The sequence below is a fragment of the Diplotaxodon limnothrissa genome, linkage group LG5, assembly GCF_057381915.1.
Source record: "Diplotaxodon limnothrissa isolate DT_005_m linkage group LG5, D_limnothrissa_male_GT1.1, whole genome shotgun sequence".
Classification (NCBI taxonomy): domain Eukaryota; kingdom Metazoa; phylum Chordata; class Actinopteri; order Cichliformes; family Cichlidae; genus Diplotaxodon; species Diplotaxodon limnothrissa.
Window position 1 is genome coordinate 18993391 of NC_140600.1, and position 22100 is coordinate 19015490.

The window sequence follows — 22100 nt, forward strand, 5'->3', positions numbered from 1 at the left end:
AAAGTGGCACACACACGTATATACATGTTACCCTCTATACTCTGCATATGTGCATTTCCTCATGACAGTTTGAGAAGCAGTCATTTATGTGAGTGCATCTGGTGTGGGAGATTAAAGCTGTCAGCGGTTGATCGGGACATTAATTAACTGCTGAACTAAACGCACTGAAATATAGTTTCTTATTTGTCAGGTTTTTGCCAGCTTTATTTCTGCCTCACTCATCGTCATTACAGTCTGTTGATGCGATTTTGGCTTTGAAATGAAAACGGCAGATTGCGTTTTAGAAAAGTCCAAATAAGCTCGCGTGCAGTTCGGTGTTGCTCACAGACCTGATGCTCTCATTTCTTATCGATAACATCACTGTTGTTCATGCTTTGAGTACCTATAGGCTTTATGGTTTTCAGTGGCGTACTACCACGGTTCAAGTTTAATAGTGATGTAGTAAAATTTCTCTCTCTCTCTCTTCCTGTTGCGCATCATATCTTTGTGGATTCTCTGCGCACCTCCATCAGGAAGCTGTACTGGACAGATGGGGACAACATCAGCATGGCCAACACAGATGGCACCAACCGCAGCGTCCTCTTCACCAACCAGAAAGGCCCTGTTGGTGAGTTAGCGGCTCTTTTCTGTGACTGTATAAGCGACAGCACCCCCTAGTGACAGGGCAGATGATTACAACTCAGAGCTGTCTTTTTTCTTTTCCTTTTTTTTTTTTTCAGGCCTCTCCATTGACTTTAAAGCTGAGCGGCTTTATTGGATCAGCTCGGGAAACAGCACCATCAACCGCTGTAAACTGGACGGCTCTGGACTTGAGGTGCTTGAAGGGGCCAAGGGCAAGCTGACCAAGGCTACTGCTCTGGCCATCATGGGTAGGTACCCAGAGTGCATTAAAACTGCATTATTCATCTTGCGTGATACTACTCTTATCTGGCTGTGTTGCATTGAAAATTGCTCCGGTTAACACGGTTCTTGTAGTGTGAGATCAGGTTTTAATGGAGAACGCTGATCATCCTCATGTGCGCTGTGTCCTGTAGGAGACAAGTTGTGGTGGGCGGACCAAGGAACTGACCAGATAGGAACCTGTGACAAGAAGGACGGTGGAAACTGGAAAGTCCTGAGGAACAGCACTTCTCCCATGATGCACATGAAAATTTATGATGAAACTGTGCAGAAAGGTGCAGAGTTTGGTGCTGCAAGCCAATTTTTCTGGGGGTTTTTTCAGTCTTTTTTTGCTTTGTGAAATTGCTCTGCAAAAAAAATAGGAAGAAGATATGTCCTTGTTTCATTTAAGATCTGCTGTGCAGACTGCATGTAGCCCAGAGCTTATGTGTGTATCTAAAGCACATCTGTTTATGCCTCTGTTACTAGTCTTTGATTTGTTTTATTTGCTCTTTGCTTTTGTATTTCCAGGCACCAATCTTTGCAGTAATAACAACGGAGACTGTTCCCAGCTGTGTCTCCCCACCTCCCCAACCACCAGATCCTGCATGTGCACTGCAGGATACAGCCTGCGCAGAGGGCAGCAGTCTTGTGAGGGTACGATGCTCCCATACCCATGCCATATGCCTGATTTTAGACAATCCTGGATATATGAAGTGATGAATGTGAAGTGATGCCACGCTCAAAAATGAATATTTTATTTGTTTGCTGTAGGTGTCGGCTCTTTCTTGCTGTACTCTGTGCACGAGGGCATACGGGGTATTCCCTTGGACCCATCAGATAAGTCTGATGCCCTTGTACCAGTGTCGGGCACCTCCCTAGCAGTGGGCATAGATTTTCATGCAGGTAAGAAATTCTCTAGTTCTCTAGTTCGGACCAAAACTTCTGGTCTCAGATTTGCTTAAAAACCTTTAAATTAATTAAAAATCCCAGTCTGCAATTAATACAATACAAAATACTACATAGAGTGCACTATACAGGTCATCGGATGTTCAAGATGGGCTTTACATCTTCCAACAACTGCTCACACTGTCAAGGCAATACACCAGACAATTACATCCACGCTCTTTGGTTCTGTCCACCAGTGCAAAAGTTTTGGCGCGAGATATGTGAAGACTTATCAAAGTGTCTGAAATGTAACATTCCAACTTCCCCCTTAGTGTGTTTACTGGGCAGCTTAGATAATGTCACTTCAGAAAAGAATATCGCCCATATGGTTTTCACTGCCCTATGCATAGCCAAGAAAACAGTCCTCATGAACTGGAAAAATAAAAATAATCTTAATTCTAACCAATATAGAAATTATCTATTAGATTACATTAGTCTTGATACAGCCTCTGCCACCACATCAGATCAATTGCTCTGGACTCCTTTTATCAGCTCCATCACCTAGTGGGGGTGGGGGGTCATAATTTGGTCCCACCTTCACTGTTGTGATTGGTGTGGGGGTAGGGACAGGCTTAGGGCGTCGGGGGGTTCCCCGGAGGCATCTTCCTTGGGGGGCTCAACCCGGAGTAGCGGTCATGTCCGGTTGGGGGCTCTGTTGGCTCTCAGGTGACTGTTTCCTCGCGGCTGCGTGCAGCGGGGCTAGGGGAGGGTCTGTGCTGACGGGCGTGGGTTACTGACCTGGTAGCCTGGCTGGCCCTGGGTGGGTCCGGGATGGGCGTGAGGTTCTGGGGGCGCTCCGTCTCTGGGCTGGGGCCCGGGCCGGGCCTCGGGGGCTTGGATCCTGGTTGGTGTGTTGCCGGGGTTGTGGGCGGGTGGGTGCATGGGGGCCTGGCCCTGGAGCAGGGTGCCGCCGGTGCGTCGAACCGCCTGGGGGGCTCTTCAACTGGTGGGGGAGATGGTCACATCTAGCAGGAGCTTTCCTCTCTTCAGGAACTCTCTCTGCAGGAGGGGGAGATACAGGAGAGGTGGAGGAAGATCTCAGCCTGGGCGTTTACTGTCTTATGTAGTCTGGAAGATGAGTGGATGGTGGGGTGGGTGCAGTTTTCTCTGTGGTGGGGTTGGGTGGACTGTCCCGGGCTCTGTGGGGCCGGGAGGCGCTGCTGCACTGGGCCCCGGTCTGGATGGGCCTGGGCCCCCTTTCCCTGGCGGGTCGCGGAGTGTGGGAGTGCCTACTGGGGTCAGCGGGGGAGCTGGCCCCAGGGAGGGGTTACCTGCCCCTCCCTTCCTTCCCTCCCCATCTCCAGCTGCCTCTCTCTTCCCGCTCCACCACAACCACCCACACATGCAGGGCCTTGGAGTAGGGGTATGTCACCAGGGTGCAGAGGAGGCTACCCCCCCCCCCCCCCTCTGTCCCCTTCTGGCTGCCTCTGCCTCAATTTTATCCCACAACTTAGACATTCACATTATTCACACTCTCATTACACATACATATAGGATCTTGGGGGTGGGCACAATCACGGAGTCCAAATTACCATCAGGGTGTACACCCCACCCCTGGCGTCGTTGCCCACCTCTCAATTTTAAATACACTTAGTCATTGAGGGCTATCAGGAGGGACTATGCGCTTACCTGCTGCTCCTTGGCAGGTAGCTCCATGCCCTCCTGGGTTTTAATTGCACCTTAGAACACACATGCATCAACACTACAATGAGCGGGTGGAGGGAGGTTTGGAGTCTTCTCCCACCCCCATTCTCTGCGGCCTGCTGGAGCGGGAGGGCTAGGTGGAGTTGGCCGTCCGACTGCGGTCTGGGGTGTGGGGCCTCCCTGCTGCTACGGAGTCGGGGTGGTCTGCCTCTCCCCACCGCAGGGAAAAGGGTAACACCACCTGGGTCTGGGTGCAGTTCCCCCCTCCAGGGGCAAGGGTACCTAGACCCGGTTTGTAGAGTACGCTTGGGGAGTGTGATCGTGTGTACAGCGTCTCTTTATGTCTGTCTCCACGTTGGTTGAGTGTGGAGTGAGTGCATATGAGAGCATGAGGGTGGGAATGGATGTTTGTGTCTGTGTGTGCCTGTATGTCTGTGTCTATATGTCAGGTTGGGTATCAGACACCACCTCTCTGGGGACACCTCAGGCCCTCCAAGGTTTGGAGGCCTATCTCCACCTACCACCACTTCCCCTGCCGGTGGCGGACTCCCTCAGGTGTCGGTGCGTTGGTGGTTCTTTGTGTCTGGGGGTGGGCGTCCAGGTACACACCGGCTCACTCCTTGGCGGCCGCTTATCGGGGCCTGGAGCCTGGGGCTCGCTCGGGCCCCTTCGGGGGTGGGGTGCCCCCGGCCTCTCGGCCTGGGGCTCGGTCACTCAGGCACAGCTGGCGGCCGGCGGAGCTCACGGGCGCGTCACTGCAACTCCCCCTGGCTTCTGCTCCGCGGCTGCTGAGTGAGCCCTCATCTGGGACTCTCCTCAGCTCTTTCTGGGACAGTGGCGCGGCTGCCCCTCTGTTGGTCTTCCATGGTTTCTTGTGTTCTGGGGGCCTCTGGATGTCTGGAGTTTTGATCTCCTCCATACCTGCTTCACACCCTGGAGGACGGGGCTGTGGCCCCCCCACACTCCCTAGCAGATCGTTACATGGAGAAACCTTTGGAATACAAGCGCGCTGATCCACACAGGTATGCACACGGGTGTTCACTGCTCGTAGACCCAAATTACACCTTTCTTGGCTGCTACCTCGAAGCACATCTGTCCTGCGTGCTGCACAACAACATTGAATATTTAGTATTTACTGCTGTTTACACTTAGCTAGATTAATGCGATGGTGTTGTGTTTAGTATGTTGCTTTGTTTCTTTTTTTTTTTGTCTTTTTTTTGCTTGTTTTCTATTCTTCTCTCAACAGGTGATCCAGGAGATTTTTATTTTTTTTCTCCCCCCCTTTCTCACTGTCCCTCTCCCCTTCTGTTTTTCCTTTCCTTCCTCTTTCTTTCTCCCTTTCCTATCTCTCACTCATGTCTGTCCCGTCTGTAACATCTGAAAATAAAATATAATAAATAATAAAAACAAAGATCGCCCAAATGGACCAATACGGCAATGCCACAATGATCCATTTGGCAAAGTAAATCCATTGGGTATCCTTGTTGGTCTTCAGACAACAATTCTGATGGCTAAAGAACCAAATGGGACAGGCGGAAAAAAAAAAAAAAAGAAATTCTCTAGTTCTGCATATTTCGTGTAGCTGAATTCACTGCTCCATAAAATATTTGTTAAAGCTACTAGCTTCCTTTTTTAGTCCAACTCTGTGTTTTACTTGTTCCCACAGACAATGACACGATCTACTGGGTAGACATGGGCCTGAGCACCATCAGCCGGGCCAAGAGAGACCAAACCTGGAGAGAGGACGTGGTCACTAATGGCATCGGCAGGGTAGAGGGCATCGCTGTGGACTGGATTGCTGGTGAGAGAAACTGCGTCCCGGCTCATGCGTACTAAATTTAGATAATGACAGTTAGACATACTGATAAAGAGCGTTTTGCTTTTCCTCTCTGCACATTTATCATGCTTGCACATACCGCCTGTCACTGTTAAAAGCAACAGTGTGGACCTGTTGCACTAAGTGAGAAAACAGAAAGTAGATGCAAAAACAGAGAGAAAAAAGTATTATTTCCAGGTCAATGCGGTTTAAAAATTAGGAAATTGTTTCTCCTTCATCCTCCACAGGAAACATCTATTGGACAGATCAAGGCTTCGATGTGATTGAGGTGGCCAGGCTGAATGGTTCCTTCCGCTATGTGGTGATCTCGCAGGGCTTGGACAAACCTCGTGCCATCACTGTCCATCCTGAGAAAGGGTGAGAACGAAGGACTGTGCCAGGTTCCTACTTTAGCTTCTCCTTCTGTGATTTATCTCAGTGTTGATTTCTGCGGTATTTGGTTTTCTGTCTTTGCGTGCTTTGGCGCGAGCAGCTACCTGTTCTGGACAGAGTGGGGCCAGTATCCCCGCATCGAACGCTCTCGCCTGGATGGATCTGAGCGAGCCATCCTCGTCAACGTCAGTATCAGCTGGCCCAATGGCATCTCCATCGACTATGAGGTACACCGCAACAGATCATTTTGTACATTTATATCGCTGACTTGCAGCACAGAGAGTGGGCCTAACATTACTTAATGTGGGAATGCAGGATGGTATGCTGTACTGGTGCGATGCCAGGACTGATAAGATTGAGCGCATCAACCTGGAGACTGGAGAAAACAGGGAAGTGGTGTTGGGCAACAACAACATGGACATGTTCTCTGTGTCTGTGTTTGAGAGCTACATCTATTGGAGTGACAGGTCAGATACACCATTCCTACTCAGTCTTATCCCTCTTTTTGCGAATGGTCCTAATGTTTATTTATAAATATATATATTTATATCAGCAAATGTCAGCTTGTGTTTAATGCTGATAATCTGTCTGGTGTCAACCAGGACGCATGCTAATGGCTCCATAAAGAGAGGCAGCAAGGACAATGCCACAGACTCTGTGTCACTGAGGACTGGTATTGGGGTCCAGCTCAAAGACATCAAGGTTTTCAACAGGGCCAGGCAGAAAGGTAAGCAAAGTGTGCTTTAAAGGTGACCTGTTACGCTCATTTCCAGCTCCCCATTTTTATTCTGGCACTCCCTGGAATAGCTTTGCATGAATCGCCTTTTAAAACACTCCTTATTTACTCTTTAAAGGTTTTTATGGAGCACCTCAGTTGATCATATCTTTGAAACTTATTTTAGCTCCTGTGTCCTTAAGCTGCTTCTTTCTAAAACCCAGATTTTCTTATGACTGGCTGTCCTTGCAAACAGGACGCAGTGCTTGGAAATTCATGCTGAGCTGACGTCATCTAAGCCCTGAAGTGGAAAAACAAAGTTATAGATGAAGCATGTGTGAACCCTGAGCTTATCACCTTAGAACACATATGCGTTATTATTATTTAATATACAGCAGTGGAGAGTAAATTTTCCCTATTAAGTTTTAATTTCCTAAATTAAAAATGTGCAATAATGAATACATCGACATTAAATCTGAACAGAAAAGTGGACAAAATCGTGTTTTTGTTTCTTAAAATTTCAAAACTTCTAGATTAATGTGCAAAAGTAGTTTTTGCAACAGTGCAAATACATAAATACTTACAAATCCATAAGGTTTACACTAAAGCGTTGATCAGTCACAGTAAACACAGTGTTACCACCACACAAAAATCCCCAGCATCACTAAAGGGGCAAATTTCACTGACGGATTGGCCAGGCATCCCTGGGCATGTATGAGTGCGCTGTGCACGGGTTTCTCGTGATAGCTGAGAAGCTTGTTGGAACAAAGACCTGGAGTAAAATAGCGCACTGCTTACTTGGAGTTAACATGTCAGAAACTGTTTGATATACTACATTTTTTTGTGACATACTTTTGAGAGCTATCTGCAGACAGCAAAGCTAAGATAACAAACACAGGAAATGCTGGAAAGTCTGTTCTCGACGACATCATTGCTTGGCTGCGCCGCATCGTCTGCCTTCACATGCCGCTACATATATTCTATAAAATGAGTAAAAGTATAATAAGAGTCAGGTGAAAATATATTATCATTCAAATGTATATTTAATTGCATTTTGTTCTCTTTACAGGAACAAATGTGTGCAAGGAAAACAATGGCGGATGTCAGCAGCTTTGCCTTTACCGTGGCAAAGGACAGCGTACGTGTGCCTGCGCCCATGGCATGCTGGCTGAAGACGGCTGCACGTGCCGCGACTACGATGGCTACCTTCTCTACTCGGAGCGCACCATACTGAAGAGCGTTCACCTGTCCGACGAAAACAACCTGAATGCCCCCATAAAACCATTCGAGGACCCCGAGCACATGAAGAACGTCATCGCACTCACTTTTGATTACAGAGGAGGAGGAGGCAAAGGAGCTAACCGTATCTTCTTCAGTGATATTCATTTTGGCAACATCCAGCAGATCAGTGATGACGGGTCTGACCGCAAGACTGTAGTAGAGAGTGAGTTTTCCTGATTCTTAAGTTAGTTTTCTTAATGCTTTGTGCTCCGTCCAAGTAACTAACATGACATGGTGATCTGGCCTAAACCTCCCACCCTACCCCACCCAAGGTTTATGGCTCCTGTCATTTGTCCAGTCATAAGACTCCCTGATAAGAAATCTTCCTGGAGAAGAAATCTGCTGGCTTTTCCCTAAAATACTCATATTTATTCTGTAGATGTAGCCAAAGTAGAAACAAAGGAAAAGCATTTTTTTAGAACAGAGTGAGAAGCAATACAATCAGGCTGAGAGACAGATAGACTTTCATTCACCTTATCTCAGCACAACAGAACACGGGTGCACCGTTAATGTTTTACTTTAATCTCTTTTACAAGGAATGCGTGATATTCCCGCTGTGCATGTAAAGCAACAAATCCCAGAGCAAAGTTCCCGCTCAATTCAAGAGCAACTGTTGTTCAAAGCAATGATGCTGACTGTTGCTGTGAGAGCTCTTGAGTTGACTTTGTTCATGAAGGCAACGCTGACGTCCAGTTTATCTGTAGTCTTTGATCACGTTTTTTTAGCTTGTGTTTTTTTGTCGATCCCAGTTGCCAGCAGTTCCTCGCTGTGCGCAATTAAAATAGTCACGTTATGTCAAGTTAGCTACTCGTAGTAATACTGTCAGGCAGCAGCCATAGCCACATCCCTGCTGTCTCTTTGTCCGTCCCTCTTGAACAGCCTCAGTAGGTCCTGCCTGAACTTTTCAGACATCAGCACATAGAGAATAGGGTTCATCACTGTAGAGGAGGTTGCCATAAAGCGTGCAAACACAGCAAAGGGGCCATAACGTGGTGAGGCTCCAGTGGCTCCTGTGCCTTTATCCGCCAGTAAGGCCAGCGTCATGCCGTAGGACGGCAGCCAGCACAGGGTGAAAGCCAGCACCAGCATAGCCGACGTTTGGGTCACTTTGCTTTGGTAACGCTCCACCTGGGGGGCTCTTCCAGCATGCCGACTCCTCCATAGGAACATGTAGATGCTGCCATATGCCACTGCTATGGTAACTAGTGGTAGAAAGAAGGCCACAAAGAAATGAGACAGTCCATAGATCAGCTGGTCACGGTGGGTCTGGAAAGCAAAGCATGCAAGCCCGTCAAGGGCTTTTTGTGGGGTTCCTACAGAGCGAAAGACTAGCTGTGGAACAGCAAGGCAGCAGGCTGGGACCCAGACCAGTATGGCAGCTACAGAGACTCGGCGAGTAGTGAGAAGGGAATATGCTCTGGCAGGCTTCACCACAGTCAGATAGCGACACACAGCCAGTGTGGCCAGAGTAAAGATGCTGGTTGAAGAGCAGGCTGATCCCAGGAAGCCCAGCAGACGACACATGAAGTCACCAAATGGCCAGTGCTGCATGGCTATAGCAGCTGTGTGGAAGGGAAGCATGGAGAGCAAAAGCAGGTCTGAAACGCTCAGGGCCAGAAGCAGGATGTCTGTCCCCATACCCATCACAGAGTTTTGGGGAGACTGTCCAATACGTCCCACCCCTCTCCTCCATCGCTTACATAAGATTACTATCACTATGGTGTGTCCGCTAACTCCCAGCACCAGAATTAGTGAATCTAGTATTGGGACTAGAACCTGTTCCACATTGTCCAGTCCAGGGTCACTGCTACTGTTACCCAACAGATCCTCTGAGCTTGTAGAGTTCAGCAGCAGCATTGTGTCTTCAGTTTTGTTGGGTCAGTTTGTTCAATCTGGTCATAAAACTTCTGATCATAAATGTAGGAATGATTAAGGACATTCCAGTAGCAGTGTTCTCAGAAATGACAACGCACAGATTTACAGTTCAAAGTTTAACATGAATCGCCTCAGACTGAATCATGTTAAATACATAAACACATATGACTGTGCTGACTGTATAAAAGTGTACAGTTAAAGCTGCTTCCTCTCGATCTGTTCCACCTCTTATTGGCTTGGTATTGTAGAGGAGAACAAAGTGAGATCAGGCCCCTCCACTGAAGTCAAGACACACCTGATTTCTGAGCTGCTTGCCATTCTTCTGGTTGAACTCCTGTTAAGGGCAAGCGGGTGTTGAGAGGTGAATGCTGTAGATTGTGTGAGTTCAGAGCAGGCAGCTACTCCACATGGCATTCGCCTTCCACAATCAGTATTCCTCATATATCCAGGAAAGGAACTTCCAGAGAAAACCGCAACAGTGGAAAGGATAGTTGATAGTTTGACAGGAAGACAGGATGAAACCAAGTAAGCGGTAGGTGAACTTTGGACTGATTATGATAGAGCAGGACGTGGATGGGCTGTCCAACTCTCTGTGGGAGGGCCTATTGAGGCCCAACATATTTTTTTTCCCCCATGCTCTATTTAGTTTCTTCCCATTTTGTGGAAAGCCCTCATTTTCTCGACGTGCATTTGCAGCACAGCCTGCACAAAAACCTGCGCTGATACAAAAAATAAACAAAGAGCGACACAGTGAGATAGTGTTTGCCTTCAGAATCGGGGTAATTATTGACTCCCGGCCTGATGGCAAACACTACACTGCTATCATACCTACTGTAGATAAACGGCCATAAAATCACTGTCAGCAGAGCTCAAGACCTGTATATTCAGCTTGCCTGTATTGGCACAAGCAGCGCGTGAAAATGTAGAGAATCTTTGGTAGCCCTAGATCAACAGTAATGTGATTTGAGCAGACAGTGGTGGCAGTTTGTGATTTAAAATTCATTAACACCGCTAAAGAAAGAGGAAATGGGGGTGAATAGATTTCACGGCGCTCTCTATCGATTGTTAGGGTGTTGATTTATGAGTGCGAGAAGCGGGGGACAGTTGCCTTGCGTGTTGCGATGCTCCGCTTGATTTTCAGTCGCTTTGCTTCTCTCAGAGTCCCATAGCGTGCGCTGGACGCGCGATGATTCACGTCTGCGGTGTCGCACTGGAGATATTGAGGTGTAGTGTGAACTGTCCCACCTGGTGGTAAACCTCACCGTTGCTTTGGCCTGACATCTGATGGGATGAGATCATATCCAGTCCTAAGAAAAGGCTGCTTTAATCATTAGACCTGCACTGTTCCATTGCAGCAGCTGCAGTAACAAGTAGGGGACTATTACTTATTATTTGGAGCGGTCTCTGACTCCATGAAGCACAAGTTACAGTATTTGTTTGTGTCTGCGTCGCGTGTTTTCTCAATACCGGTGCAGCTGTTCTCCATCTGATGTTGCAGAACTTTGTGTTCCTCCATCTCTGCTGACTTTTGGCTGTCCTCTGGCCTCCTTTCAGCCGTGAAGCTCCCAACTTCTTATTAATTTTAAGGCTGGGAAAGCAGAAAAAAATGACCTCTTGCTTCTCATCTCTTGATGAGGCAGTCCAGTGGAAAGTAATATGCTAGCTGGTAACCGTTATTGTGACCTTTATCCTCCACTATTTGCTGGATAAAAGCCTTGAATCACACAGTGTTCTTAGTCATTAATACTAAGCTGTCATGCCCAGAGCCCTGACTCCGGGTTGCCACACAGCAGTCTGCCAGCTCTGAGCTGCTGCCAAACGGTCTACACTTGGCCTTTTAACACAACCCCGTAGCTGACGTGCTTCTTTTTCTTCTCCCTTTTTCCTCTTCTATCTACTCCGTCCCCCACCTCTGGTCGTTGCCTTCTCTTACTGTCTGTGTGCTCTTCTCTCGACTCCTTCATGCTTTTTCAGATGTGGGCTCGGTGGAGGGGTTGGCATACCATAGAGCCTGGGATATGTTGTACTGGACGAGCTACACTACCTCGACTATTACCCGCCACACTGTGGACCAGAGCCGCTGGGGTGCCGTTGACCGGCATACAGTGGTCACCATGTCAGGAGACGACCACCCGAGGGCCTTCGTTCTCGACGAGTGTCAGAGGTAAGAACTGATTCAGTTGTTCACATCGCCGATTTGCAGGCCATTCTGCTCACGCCAGTTCATTACACCTGTTTGTATCACTGATTATTATGTTGTTTTTCCACAGCCTGATGTTTTGGACCAACTGGAACGAGCAGTCTCCCAGTATCATGCGCGCCACTCTGACTGGCTCCAACGTCCTTGTGATCATTGGCACGGACATCCGAACCCCCAACGGCCTGGCCATAGACCACCGTGCTGAAAAGCTTTATTTTTCCGACGCCACACTGGACAAGATTGAACGCTGCGAGTATGATGGCAGTAGGCGCTACGTGAGTGACAAAAACACTAAAAATATTTCTAATGCTGCATGGCTGAGCAATGTGACTGTTTAAATAGCAACCGTCAGCTTTTTACTCTTTCACTGGTTTGATAGAAAAAGACTGGGGTTCTCATGACTGTGGTTTTGCTTCCCCCTGCAGGTCGTGCTGAAGAATGAACCGGTCCATCCATTTGGCCTGGCGGTGTATGGAGACTACATCTTTTGGACCGACTGGGTGAGGAGGGCTGTGCTCCGGGCTGAGAAATACACCGGGGCAGATATGAAGGTCCTGCGTGCTGATATTCCTCAACAGCCGATGGGTATTGTCGCGGTGGCCAATGACACTAACAGCTGTAAGTCTTTGCACCAAATGAGGAAATTCAATGTAAAATTGATTTTCATCACAGTCCTCTGTCGTAAGACTACGACTGCTGGACTGTTTCATGTAAATGTGTGAAGCAAATCGATCTTACATAAAGCCTGCAAACCAAACATTGGTTGAGTTGAGCCGGTAAAACATTCAACATCTTTTTCACATTTATGATAAGTGAAGGAATCCTGAATTTTTCTACTATTTATTTATTTTTTATTCCTCTCTGCATTTATCATTGTTCGTATCTTTTTATTTCAATCAAGTCAAGCATTTTTCCACTCTACCGTATCTTTTCCCTCGAGTTCCCTTATTCAGTAAACAGTTTTGCACCAATACCCGCAGCACCGATGCAAGCCGAGAGCCCGCTGTAACAGCCGCAAATCCTATTTAGATAGAGTCACATTGTGCATTCAGCTGAGGCAGAGCCATTGCCGGGTTCACCCAGGTGTTTCTGTCTGCTCGTGATGTGTGTTCGCCTGTGTGTCAGGAGATTGGATGCGAGATCAGAAATTCTCAGGTTTGTGTGCTAACTGTCCTCCTGTTTGCACAGGTGAATTCTCCATGTGTCGTGTTAACAACGGGGGATGTCAGGACCTGTGTTTGCTGACCTCTGAGGGAAGGGTCAACTGCAGCTGTCGGGGCGACAGGAAGCTATTCGAAGACAACACTTGCATAGGTAATTCAAGGATAGGACACGCTTATATGGAGGAAATGTTTATACACAGGAAACAAAGCGAGGACGATTTCAAAATTCGGACACATTTTTTTTTATAGCTCCATAAGTAAACAGAAACACTAAATCAGATCAGTGTGCCTTTAAAACACAACATCCTCGAGATAAATTTGTACACTGATTTTCAAGGTACCTAGCAAACAGGTTGCTCCCATCTTCTTGGAGGACTCATCACACTTCTTCCGTGGATTTAGGCTGTCTTCATCTAATCTTGATAACTGAAGAGAAGGGGGCTGGTCGGGGACTGTCTTTGGTAGAACTTGTTATTGTTTTTGCTGAAGATGGATATTAAAAACTCTTGGCTGAGTGTTTGAGGCCGCGCACTGCCGAATGAGCTGAGACTGAGCAGCATTACTGTAGATGTGTCCCAGATGGTACTGTTGCGTGGTGATGCTGGTGATGATGAGCAGACATTCTTCTCGGGCAGAACTTGATGTGATAAAGTAACAAGCAAAGACAGATATCGGCTCTGTGCCTGCTCTGATTGTCTTGGGTTAGGCGACTCTTCCTAAGTCCCTATTTCTCTCTTTTTGCCTGTCAGCCCTCAACACGACATGTAACAGCATTGATGAGTTTGAGTGTGGAAATGGAGACTGCGTTAACTACACCCTGACTTGTGATGGCATGGCTCACTGCAAGGACAAGTCTGATGAGAAGCAGTCATACTGCGGTGAGTGGAACCTTTTTTTGCGCGTCGAAACACTATCAGCCGTGTTTTTTTTCTTGTTGGATTTTGTAGTTAGAATCCATCCTGTCTGGTTTTCAGCCAACCGCGTCTGCAAGAAGGGCTACAGACGCTGTGTGAATGGCCGCTGTGTGGGTCACAGCTCCTGGTGCAACGGGCAGGATGACTGTGGAGACAGCTCAGATGAGCTCTTCTGTAACAGTGAGTCTGCTTTTCCAATTAATCAAACATTTTTGCATTCGCATTTCTTAAAATATTGCTCTCACTAACCGCCGCCTCTCCTCTCGCCAGCCACGCTGTGCTCAGCCGATCAGTTCCAATGCAAAGACGGAAGCTGCATCTCCAACTCCAGCAAGTGCAACCAGAAAGTGGACTGCGAGGACGCTAGTGATGAGATGAACTGCAGTAAGTTAAGATCATCAGATTTGTTCTTAAAAATTAAATGTTGACATTTTTGCTACTCTGAGGCAGTGGTAAAATGTTTTGCTTCTCTCTTTGTTAAGCCTCCACAGACTGTTCCAGTTATTTCCATCTGGGAGTGAAGGGAGTGACATTTCAGAAGTGCGAGTTCACCACACTCTGCTATGCACCTTCTTGGCAGTGTGACGGTGCCAACGACTGTGGAGACTTCTCAGATGAAAGAAATTGCCCTGGTATTTTAATTACATCTGACAGCTAAATCTACTTGGATTGAGTTTTTTTGTTTGTTGTTAGAGTAGAAAGAACTATTTGGATTATGCCACAGGGAACAGGGAAAAACGATGAATGTTTTCATCCATTAAATTGTGTTTTGGGAGGTAATTCTCCTTGAAAAACACAGCAAAGTAAATGTAATTTGTTTTTCCTCTCTTCATGCTGGATTAACTCTTTGATGTTTCCTTTTCAAACTAACCTCTTTTCTGCTGCTCTGCCAGGGAGCGGGAAAACAAAGTGTCCAACGCCCTTCTTCGCCTGCCCCAGCGGACGTTGCATCCCTATGAGCTGGACCTGTGATAAGGAGAACGACTGTGAGAACGGTGCGGACGAGGCTCATTGTGGTAAGTTCGTATACGCTGTACAGGACAACAGACCGTTGCTTTGTTTCAATGTCTTTGCTTTGCACTTTACGCGTTCTCACTTCTCCTTTAGACAAGTTCTGCTCAGCCACCCAGTTTGAGTGTGGGAACCACCGCTGCATTCCTAACCGCTGGGTTTGTGATGGAGCGGATGACTGCGGGGACAGCAGTGACGAGGACAGCAAGTGCAGTAAGTGCTGAAGGCATATTTAGACATGGACACATACTGAACTCCTAAAGTTGAGTGAATATTGCAACAGTTTTTAACCTGCAGCACTGATTAAATGTATGAGTCACCCCTAATTTCTGTATACTGTGAACTTTCATAGTCAGTAAGATTTTCTTGCAATTTTTAGTGTTCTTGATCAACAGATCTCCAGGCTTTCAGTTATTTTCAGTTATTTTCAGTCGAGTTCTTGTACCTGAACATTTTCTGAGAATTTCTTTTTGTTTGTTAAGCCACATGACTTGATTTGACTCATGCGTCAAAGTTAAGCATAAAAAGGCACCTAACTCAAGGTATGGATCAGTCTACACATAACAAACAACTTAGCAAAGAACCAATAAGTTGTATCCAAGGAAACTGGAAAAGCAGAGTACAAATGCAGAAGAGGCATTGAGTATCTACAGCAGATGAACAATATCTGAAATCCATGTCCTTAAGAAATAAGAAGAAATCCAGACATAGGAGCTGAGATAGAAAAACACACAATGGAACACTGTTAGTCATGGATTGGCGTCCCCAAAGCTCGGACCTCAAAATGATTTAAACAGTGTGCGACAATCTTTACAGAGAAAGCAACAAAAAGCAGCCATCATCCAAAGAAGAGCTTCGAGAAGCCTGGAGAACTGAATTGTACCACATGTTTGCATGTGCTTTGCTGCACCTACCTCATATTTTCTTAGCAAAATATAAGGAAATGATGGGTGGTCTTCTGCGCACTAAACAATATGAGTTTAATAAGTGCAAAACATTAGGCTGTGTACAAAAAATTAGATTTTTTTTAATTTTTTTTATATTAAAATAACCATTAATAGACATTCCAATCAGTCACCTCTTTCTATTACAGAGACTAAAACCTGCAGTCCAGAGACGTTCCAATGCCCCGAATCACACAGGTGTATTCCTAAACGCTGGATGTGTGACGGAGATAAAGACTGTCCTGATGGAGCTGACGAGAGCATGAAAGCTGGCTGCTGTGAGTGCAAGCTGAGGGCTGAGTTTGATCAAGATAAATAGATTTTAATAACTCTCATAGACTAAGGAATATCTGTCAGTTTTAATGATCTCACTTGTGCGCCAATTATTTCTGCGCCTCAGACTTCAACAACACATGCAGCAGCAATGAGTTCATGTGCCAGAACCGACAGTGTATACCCAAGCACTTTGTGTGTGACCATGACAACGACTGCAGCGACGGCTCAGACGAGTCCCAGGAGTGCGGTGAGTGGAGCCGTGACCTGTGATTTGAAACACTCTCCCTCCTCCTGAGTGTGTGGGGTTTTTTTTGTTTTTTTTTTTGTTTTTTTTTTGAAGTAGCATGTACCGTTTGTCGCTACAGAGTATCCGACGTGTGGACCGAACGAGTTCCGCTGTGCGAACGGACGCTGTCTCATTAAAAATTCATGGGAGTGTGATGGAGACTTCGACTGTCATGACCACTCAGATGAAGCTCCAAAAAATCCCCGGTGCACTGGCCCAGGTTAGACACACAGAGTCTCTCCAGGAGTACTTTATTTATTCAGTTCATGTATTCAGTATATTTATTGAATTAGTGTGATTACAGGACATGTAAAATTCATTTTTAACCACTGAACTTGCAAAAAAACTCCAAAACAAAAATAAAGGGACAATAATATTATAGCATATATAAAGGAGGTTCCAGGAAAGAAAGGGACCAAGGAGAAGTCACAGTCTTTATATTATAATTAAATACTGTATGCTAACAAGCCTAAAACAGAATAAGACTCCACTATCTTTATCTTTTTGGCAATTGTAATCCGCTCTCAGCGTTTGCGACTGAAATTAATCCTGAGGCTTTTATATCAGCTACGCCGGCTGACATTTTCTCTTCATTTGTTTCTCATTTCATTGCTTCACTTTGCGGAACAGAGAAGAAGTGCAACGACACCGCGTACATCTGCAATAATGGAAACTGCGTGAACGAGACGTTGCTCTGCGACCATAAAGACGACTGTGGCGACGGCTCTGATGAGCTCAACTGCTTCATTAACGAGTGCCTGAACAGCAAACTGAGTGGCTGCTCCCAGCTCTGTGAAGACCTGAAAATAGGGTTTAAGGTAAGTGAACAGCATGAAATTAGGACTTGAGTTCTTAAGTAATGGATGTGTAAAAAAAAAAAATTGCACGGACTGCTGCTTTACCTGCTCTGTGCTTTGCTCCCCCACAGTGCAGATGCCATCCCGGCTTTCATCTGAAAGATGACAGGAAGACTTGTATTGACATAGATGAATGCACGACCACTTACCCGTGCACGCAGCGGTGCATCAACACGCACGGCAGCTTCCACTGTCTGTGTGTGGAGGGTTTCCAGCTTAGCCCCGAGAACCCCACAATATGCAAATCCACTTCTGGTAAGAAATGTGACAGATTATTAGCATTCAGGGATGTGTTTAAGGGAAAGCCTCTCATAATTTGTCATATCCTCTCTTCACTCCTTGCAGATGAAGAACCCTTCCTCATCTTTGCCAACCGCTATTACCTGAGAAAGCTCAACTTGGACGGCTCTAACTACACCTTAATCAAACAGGTGAGCCCTGCAGTTTCAGTCCTGCTGATGTGATTGGAAAGTGCTGGAGTTTATCTACACAACAGACTAATGCAGTTCCCATGCCTTGACAGGGCTTGAACAATGCTGTCGCTCTAGACTTCGACTATCGCCAGCAGATGATTTATTGGACAGATGTGACCACCCAGGGCAGCATGATTCGACGCATGCACATCAATGGCAGCAATGTTCAGGTCAGCATAGAAGCGTCTTGGCAGAGGAAGAGAAATAAAATGTGCTGCTAATAAATGCTAGAAATGTAAACTATATTCAAAATGATGAATATGTTCGTGTGTGTGTGTACATTGGATGTGCAGTGAAAGCCAAAGACACGCTTTTAGTTTCAGAAAATAAAAACTGCCTGCTCATTTGTCAGGTTCTTCACCGCACATCACTCAGCAACCCAGACGGCCTGGCAGTCGACTGGGTGGGAGGAAACCTGTACTGGTGTGATAAAGGACGGGATACTATTGAGGTGTCGAAGCTGAATGGAGCTTATCGAACAGTTCTGGTCAACAACGGCTTGAGGGAGCCTCGCGCTCTGGCTGTGGATGTACGCTACGGGTAAGAGTGACACTGCAAAATGTTCCTAAAGTGCTAACAGAGAAGGTTTTTTTTTTTTTCTTTTTCTTTTTGGAAGAAGAATTTTTAGGTTTCTGTTTGAAGTGAAGGGCTCACTTTACCAATATCTGTTGTAGTCAGTAACCTACATCTGTAGGTTACATGAGGTGAAATGAACATGAGACTCTAAATCAGTTTTTCTCAAACAGGGTAATAATACCTCTTGTGGTGCTTTGGAGAACTGCAGGCAAAATAAGATTTCTTTTCAAAAATGTTTTGTACAATTCCTACAATTAGTAACATTTTAAAAAATGTAAGCTTGATAAAGCTCGCTTACTAGATTCATGTGTGTTCCATCCTGATCTTGTTTGATGAAACTCCTGTAGAGCACTTTGTCACTGGTCTCTTGCCTTTAAAAAGCACAATTTTAATACATTTCTCATTCTTACTCTCTAGTAAGATAGTCTTCCTGTTTTCAGTGAAAATTTGTATCTAGTTTAACCAGTCAGCTGCTGTAAAAGCTCACAGAAATGTTTTCCATCTTTTTAGTTGTGAATTTTAATCCATAGAAATGAAGTATTTTTCAGTGTCTTCAGACATTAACCATTTTTGATGGTCAGCGCATAATTGTCAGACAAAATATCAAAGGTTGACAAAATAAGAAGGTTGAATGTCTAGGACATCTTGAACCTTGTAAATGTTAAATTCAGATTTGCTATTAATCAGTAAACTTTATAAATATCCTTCACAGGTACTTGTACTGGTCTGACTGGGGTGACAACCCCCACATAGGGAGGATTGGGATGGATGGCACCAACAGGAGCGTCATTGTGGAGGATAAGATCACCTGGCCCAATGGTCTAACTCTGGACTTTATTAATGACCGCATTTACTGGGCTGACGCTCGGGAGGACTACATTGCGTTTGCTAGCCTGGATGGAACAAGCAGACATATAGGTAACATACACATAAACGCACAAGAGCAACTTCAGGTGTTGATTTTGTGGCTAAATTCTCCGTCTTTATGCTTGCACGTTGTAGTTCTGGCCCAGGATATTCCCCACATCTTTGCCATGACTTTATTTGAGGAGTACATCTACTGGACAGACTGGGAAACAAAGTCCATCAACAGAGCTCACAAGACTCTGGGGACCACCAAGACCATGCTGATCAGCACCTTACACAGACCCATGGACATCCACATTTACCACCCATATCGCCAACCTGATGGTAGGACAAAGATACCCGTCATTAACAACCACATGTTAATCTTCATCTGTGCTCTGGTTCTGTCTGATTTGCTCTGTGTTCTCCTTGTTAACATGTCTCTCCTCTTCAGTGGAAGGCCACCCGTGCCAGACAAACAATGGAGGCTGCAGTAACCTGTGCTTGCTCTCTCCTGGAGGCGGTTATAAGTGCGCTTGCCCCACCAACTTTTACCTAGCAGCCGATGGCAAACACTGCTTGTCCAACTGCACCGCCAGTCAGGTAAAAGCATATCTGCCTGTATTAAAACATGATGACACATCACAATACCAGATATTTAAAAAAATCATCTGTTTTTCTTCTTTTCCTTCAGTTTGTTTGTAAAAACGACAAATGCATCCCATTCTGGTGGAAGTGTGACACTGAAGATGACTGTGGTGACCACTCAGATGAGCCCGCAGACTGTCGTGAGTGATCCGACCGTAGCAGTCGTGACACATTACTGTTGTAGGCTGACATTTTGATTATGCTGGTTAATAATGCGCCACGTATTCTCCCTGTAGCTGAGTTTAGGTGCAGACCAGGCCAGTTCCAGTGTGGTACGGGCATCTGTACTAACCCGGCCTACATCTGTGACGGAGACAATGACTGCCAGGATAACTCTGATGAAGCCAACTGTGGTACAAACACCTACACATATCTAGAAAGTCTAAATTAGAACTGACAGTCTTTATCCCATGTAATCACTATTTATTGTATTTGTTTGGGGTTTTTTCAGACATCCACGTGTGCCTGCCAAGTCAGTTTAAATGTTCCCACCCCAGTCGATGTATCCCTGGCATCTTCCGCTGCAATGGGCAGGACAACTGTGGAGACGGAGAGGATGAGAAAGACTGCCGTAAGTCATTAGTTCCTCTGCTATTTTCTTAGTGTCTCCCTTTCCTGTTCACTACGGTGTGACTGCCTTTTTATCTTAAACACTTTGGTTCGGAGCAAGCTGTCTCCGTCACTTGTAGCAAATTTGTCCCCAGAGGATGAACCAATCTGATTGCAGAGAGGCCATAACCGTCCTTCTTTTGTCTCACTTAGGCCACTATACTATTAAGCAGATGGGAAATTGCTAAACGCTGTGTCCCTCCCCGGAGGATCTCTGTCCTTTTTGACCTTTCCTTTAGCAACGAAGCCCTTGGGCCAAATTATGTTGCATAATGTAATTGGGATGGCATTTGCTAAGGACATTTCATTTTCCCTAGAGAGAGATTACATGAACTGTTCAGTTGTAGTATCCAGAGGTCAAAATGAGCATTTTAGCACCTTTATAGCAGGATCTCCGTGTTTGCAGTTTGAAGGAGCCGGTAGCAGAACCCAAACACTGCAGCTTTTTAACATGTGAATTCTTAGCGCTTCGTGGAGAGCAGCTTGTCTTTATGTAGTGTGATGAAGTAAATGGGCCCATCTGTTTGCCTCATATGCAGCGGAGGTAACGTGCGCCCCCAACCAGTTCCAGTGTACCATCACGAAGCGCTGCATCCCACGGGTGTGGGTGTGTGACAGGGACAACGACTGCGTGGATGGATCTGATGAGCCTGCCAACTGCAGTAAGACATCTTTCTTTTTATTACAACACCAAAACAATTGCTCTGCTTATGAAGAGCGTCTCCTCCGCATCGAAATGAAATGGCTCAGTAATAGAATCTGACCAATTATACTAATGAGACGCTGTGAATGTCAGCACCAGAGGAAATCTGGATGTGGAGAATATTGCGCTGGAGTTTAAAAGAGAAATTTAAAACTACGGAGTGAAACAGAGCTGCATCTAGACTTTTATCATGTCGTCGTTCACCCTTTTATTGTCGAGTTTGAAGCTGATTAAAACCCAGGCAATTCTTTTTACAGCATCAGTAAAGGAGGCATGACCTGTTTATCCGTTAGGAGGGAGTAAGCCTGTAAAGTCCCATATCTACTTTTGAGGGTCTAATCCAGTCAGTCTCCTCTGTTGCAGCTCAGATGACATGCGGTGTGGATGAGTTCCGCTGCAAGGACTCGGGCCGCTGCATCCCGGCACGATGGAAGTGTGACGGAGAGGATGACTGCGGGGACGCGTCGGATGAACCCAAGGAGGAGTGTGGTAAGGAAAGAGTTTTGGAAGGTGAATAAAGATAAAAGATGCTGGCGATGAGGGGAAACTTGTGCTAAATATGTATTTTGTACAGATGAGCGGACGTGTGAGCCTTACCAGTTCCGCTGTAAAAACAACCGCTGCGTGCCTGGCCGCTGGCAATGCGACTACGACAATGATTGCGGTGATAACTCAGATGAAGACAAGTGTGGTAGGTCACCCCAGCTTTTCTTACTTTTGGATGGGACGGCGCCCACTAACACTCTCACCCACCCTCGACGCACAGTGATTTGTAATATAATTGTTAAGTAATCTGTTCCATTAGAGTGGGTTTTAGTGGTGAGCAGGGTTTCGCTTGTCACTCTGCGTTTGTGTCTTATATTTATACACGCATGGTTGAGATTTAATTTGTTTTTAAGTTAGATGGCTTTACGGCCATTTGCACATCTCACGTTCACATCATCTCATGTCTGTTTTGCATTTTACACTGGCCAGTTGCTGTGAGCCAGAGGTAGGTGTTATCACCAGTTACCCAGCCCTTTGTGTGCCCCCGGCTTTTCTTT

General features: G+C 46.0%; 2 protein-coding genes across 3 annotated transcripts in view; one reads left to right on the forward strand and one right to left on the reverse strand.

Annotated features, from left to right (window-relative positions):
- LOC146632106 (low-density lipoprotein receptor-related protein 1-like) overlaps positions 1-22100 on the forward strand; it is a 101239-nt gene that overhangs the window by 69988 nt on the left and 9151 nt on the right. For both annotated transcript variants that reach the window (XM_085353220.1, XM_085353218.1), the window contains 38 exons: positions 513-607; positions 720-869; positions 1035-1175; positions 1411-1536; positions 1654-1785; positions 5138-5272; positions 5536-5665; positions 5781-5907; positions 5996-6147; positions 6283-6407; positions 7465-7839; positions 11526-11715; positions 11822-12026; positions 12177-12369; positions 12940-13065; positions 13664-13792; positions 13889-14008; positions 14099-14212; positions 14311-14460; positions 14722-14844; positions 14936-15052; positions 15933-16061; positions 16184-16306; positions 16425-16565; positions 16976-17163; positions 17274-17457; positions 17548-17633; positions 17726-17845; positions 18028-18215; positions 18964-19169; positions 19254-19442; positions 19552-19700; positions 19792-19885; positions 19982-20098; positions 20197-20316; positions 20894-21016; positions 21421-21546; positions 21632-21748. In XM_085353220.1, coding sequence (XP_085209346.1) covers positions 513-607; positions 720-869; positions 1035-1175; positions 1411-1536; positions 1654-1785; positions 5138-5272; positions 5536-5665; positions 5781-5907; positions 5996-6147; positions 6283-6407; positions 7465-7839; positions 11526-11715; positions 11822-12026; positions 12177-12369; positions 12940-13065; positions 13664-13792; positions 13889-14008; positions 14099-14212; positions 14311-14460; positions 14722-14844; positions 14936-15052; positions 15933-16061; positions 16184-16306; positions 16425-16565; positions 16976-17163; positions 17274-17457; positions 17548-17633; positions 17726-17845; positions 18028-18215; positions 18964-19169; positions 19254-19442; positions 19552-19700; positions 19792-19885; positions 19982-20098; positions 20197-20316; positions 20894-21016; positions 21421-21546; positions 21632-21748 — 5555 coding nt within the window. The remainder of the gene's footprint in view (positions 1-512; positions 608-719; positions 870-1034; positions 1176-1410; positions 1537-1653; positions 1786-5137; positions 5273-5535; positions 5666-5780; positions 5908-5995; positions 6148-6282; positions 6408-7464; positions 7840-11525; positions 11716-11821; positions 12027-12176; positions 12370-12939; positions 13066-13663; positions 13793-13888; positions 14009-14098; positions 14213-14310; positions 14461-14721; positions 14845-14935; positions 15053-15932; positions 16062-16183; positions 16307-16424; positions 16566-16975; positions 17164-17273; positions 17458-17547; positions 17634-17725; positions 17846-18027; positions 18216-18963; positions 19170-19253; positions 19443-19551; positions 19701-19791; positions 19886-19981; positions 20099-20196; positions 20317-20893; positions 21017-21420; positions 21547-21631; positions 21749-22100) is intronic.
- On the reverse strand, positions 8183-9617 carry LOC146632107 (somatostatin receptor type 5-like). The gene has a single exon (XM_085353221.1). The coding sequence runs from the start codon at positions 9531-9533 to the stop codon at positions 8499-8501; it is 1035 nt and encodes a 344-aa protein (XP_085209347.1). The 5' UTR covers positions 9534-9617; the 3' UTR covers positions 8183-8498.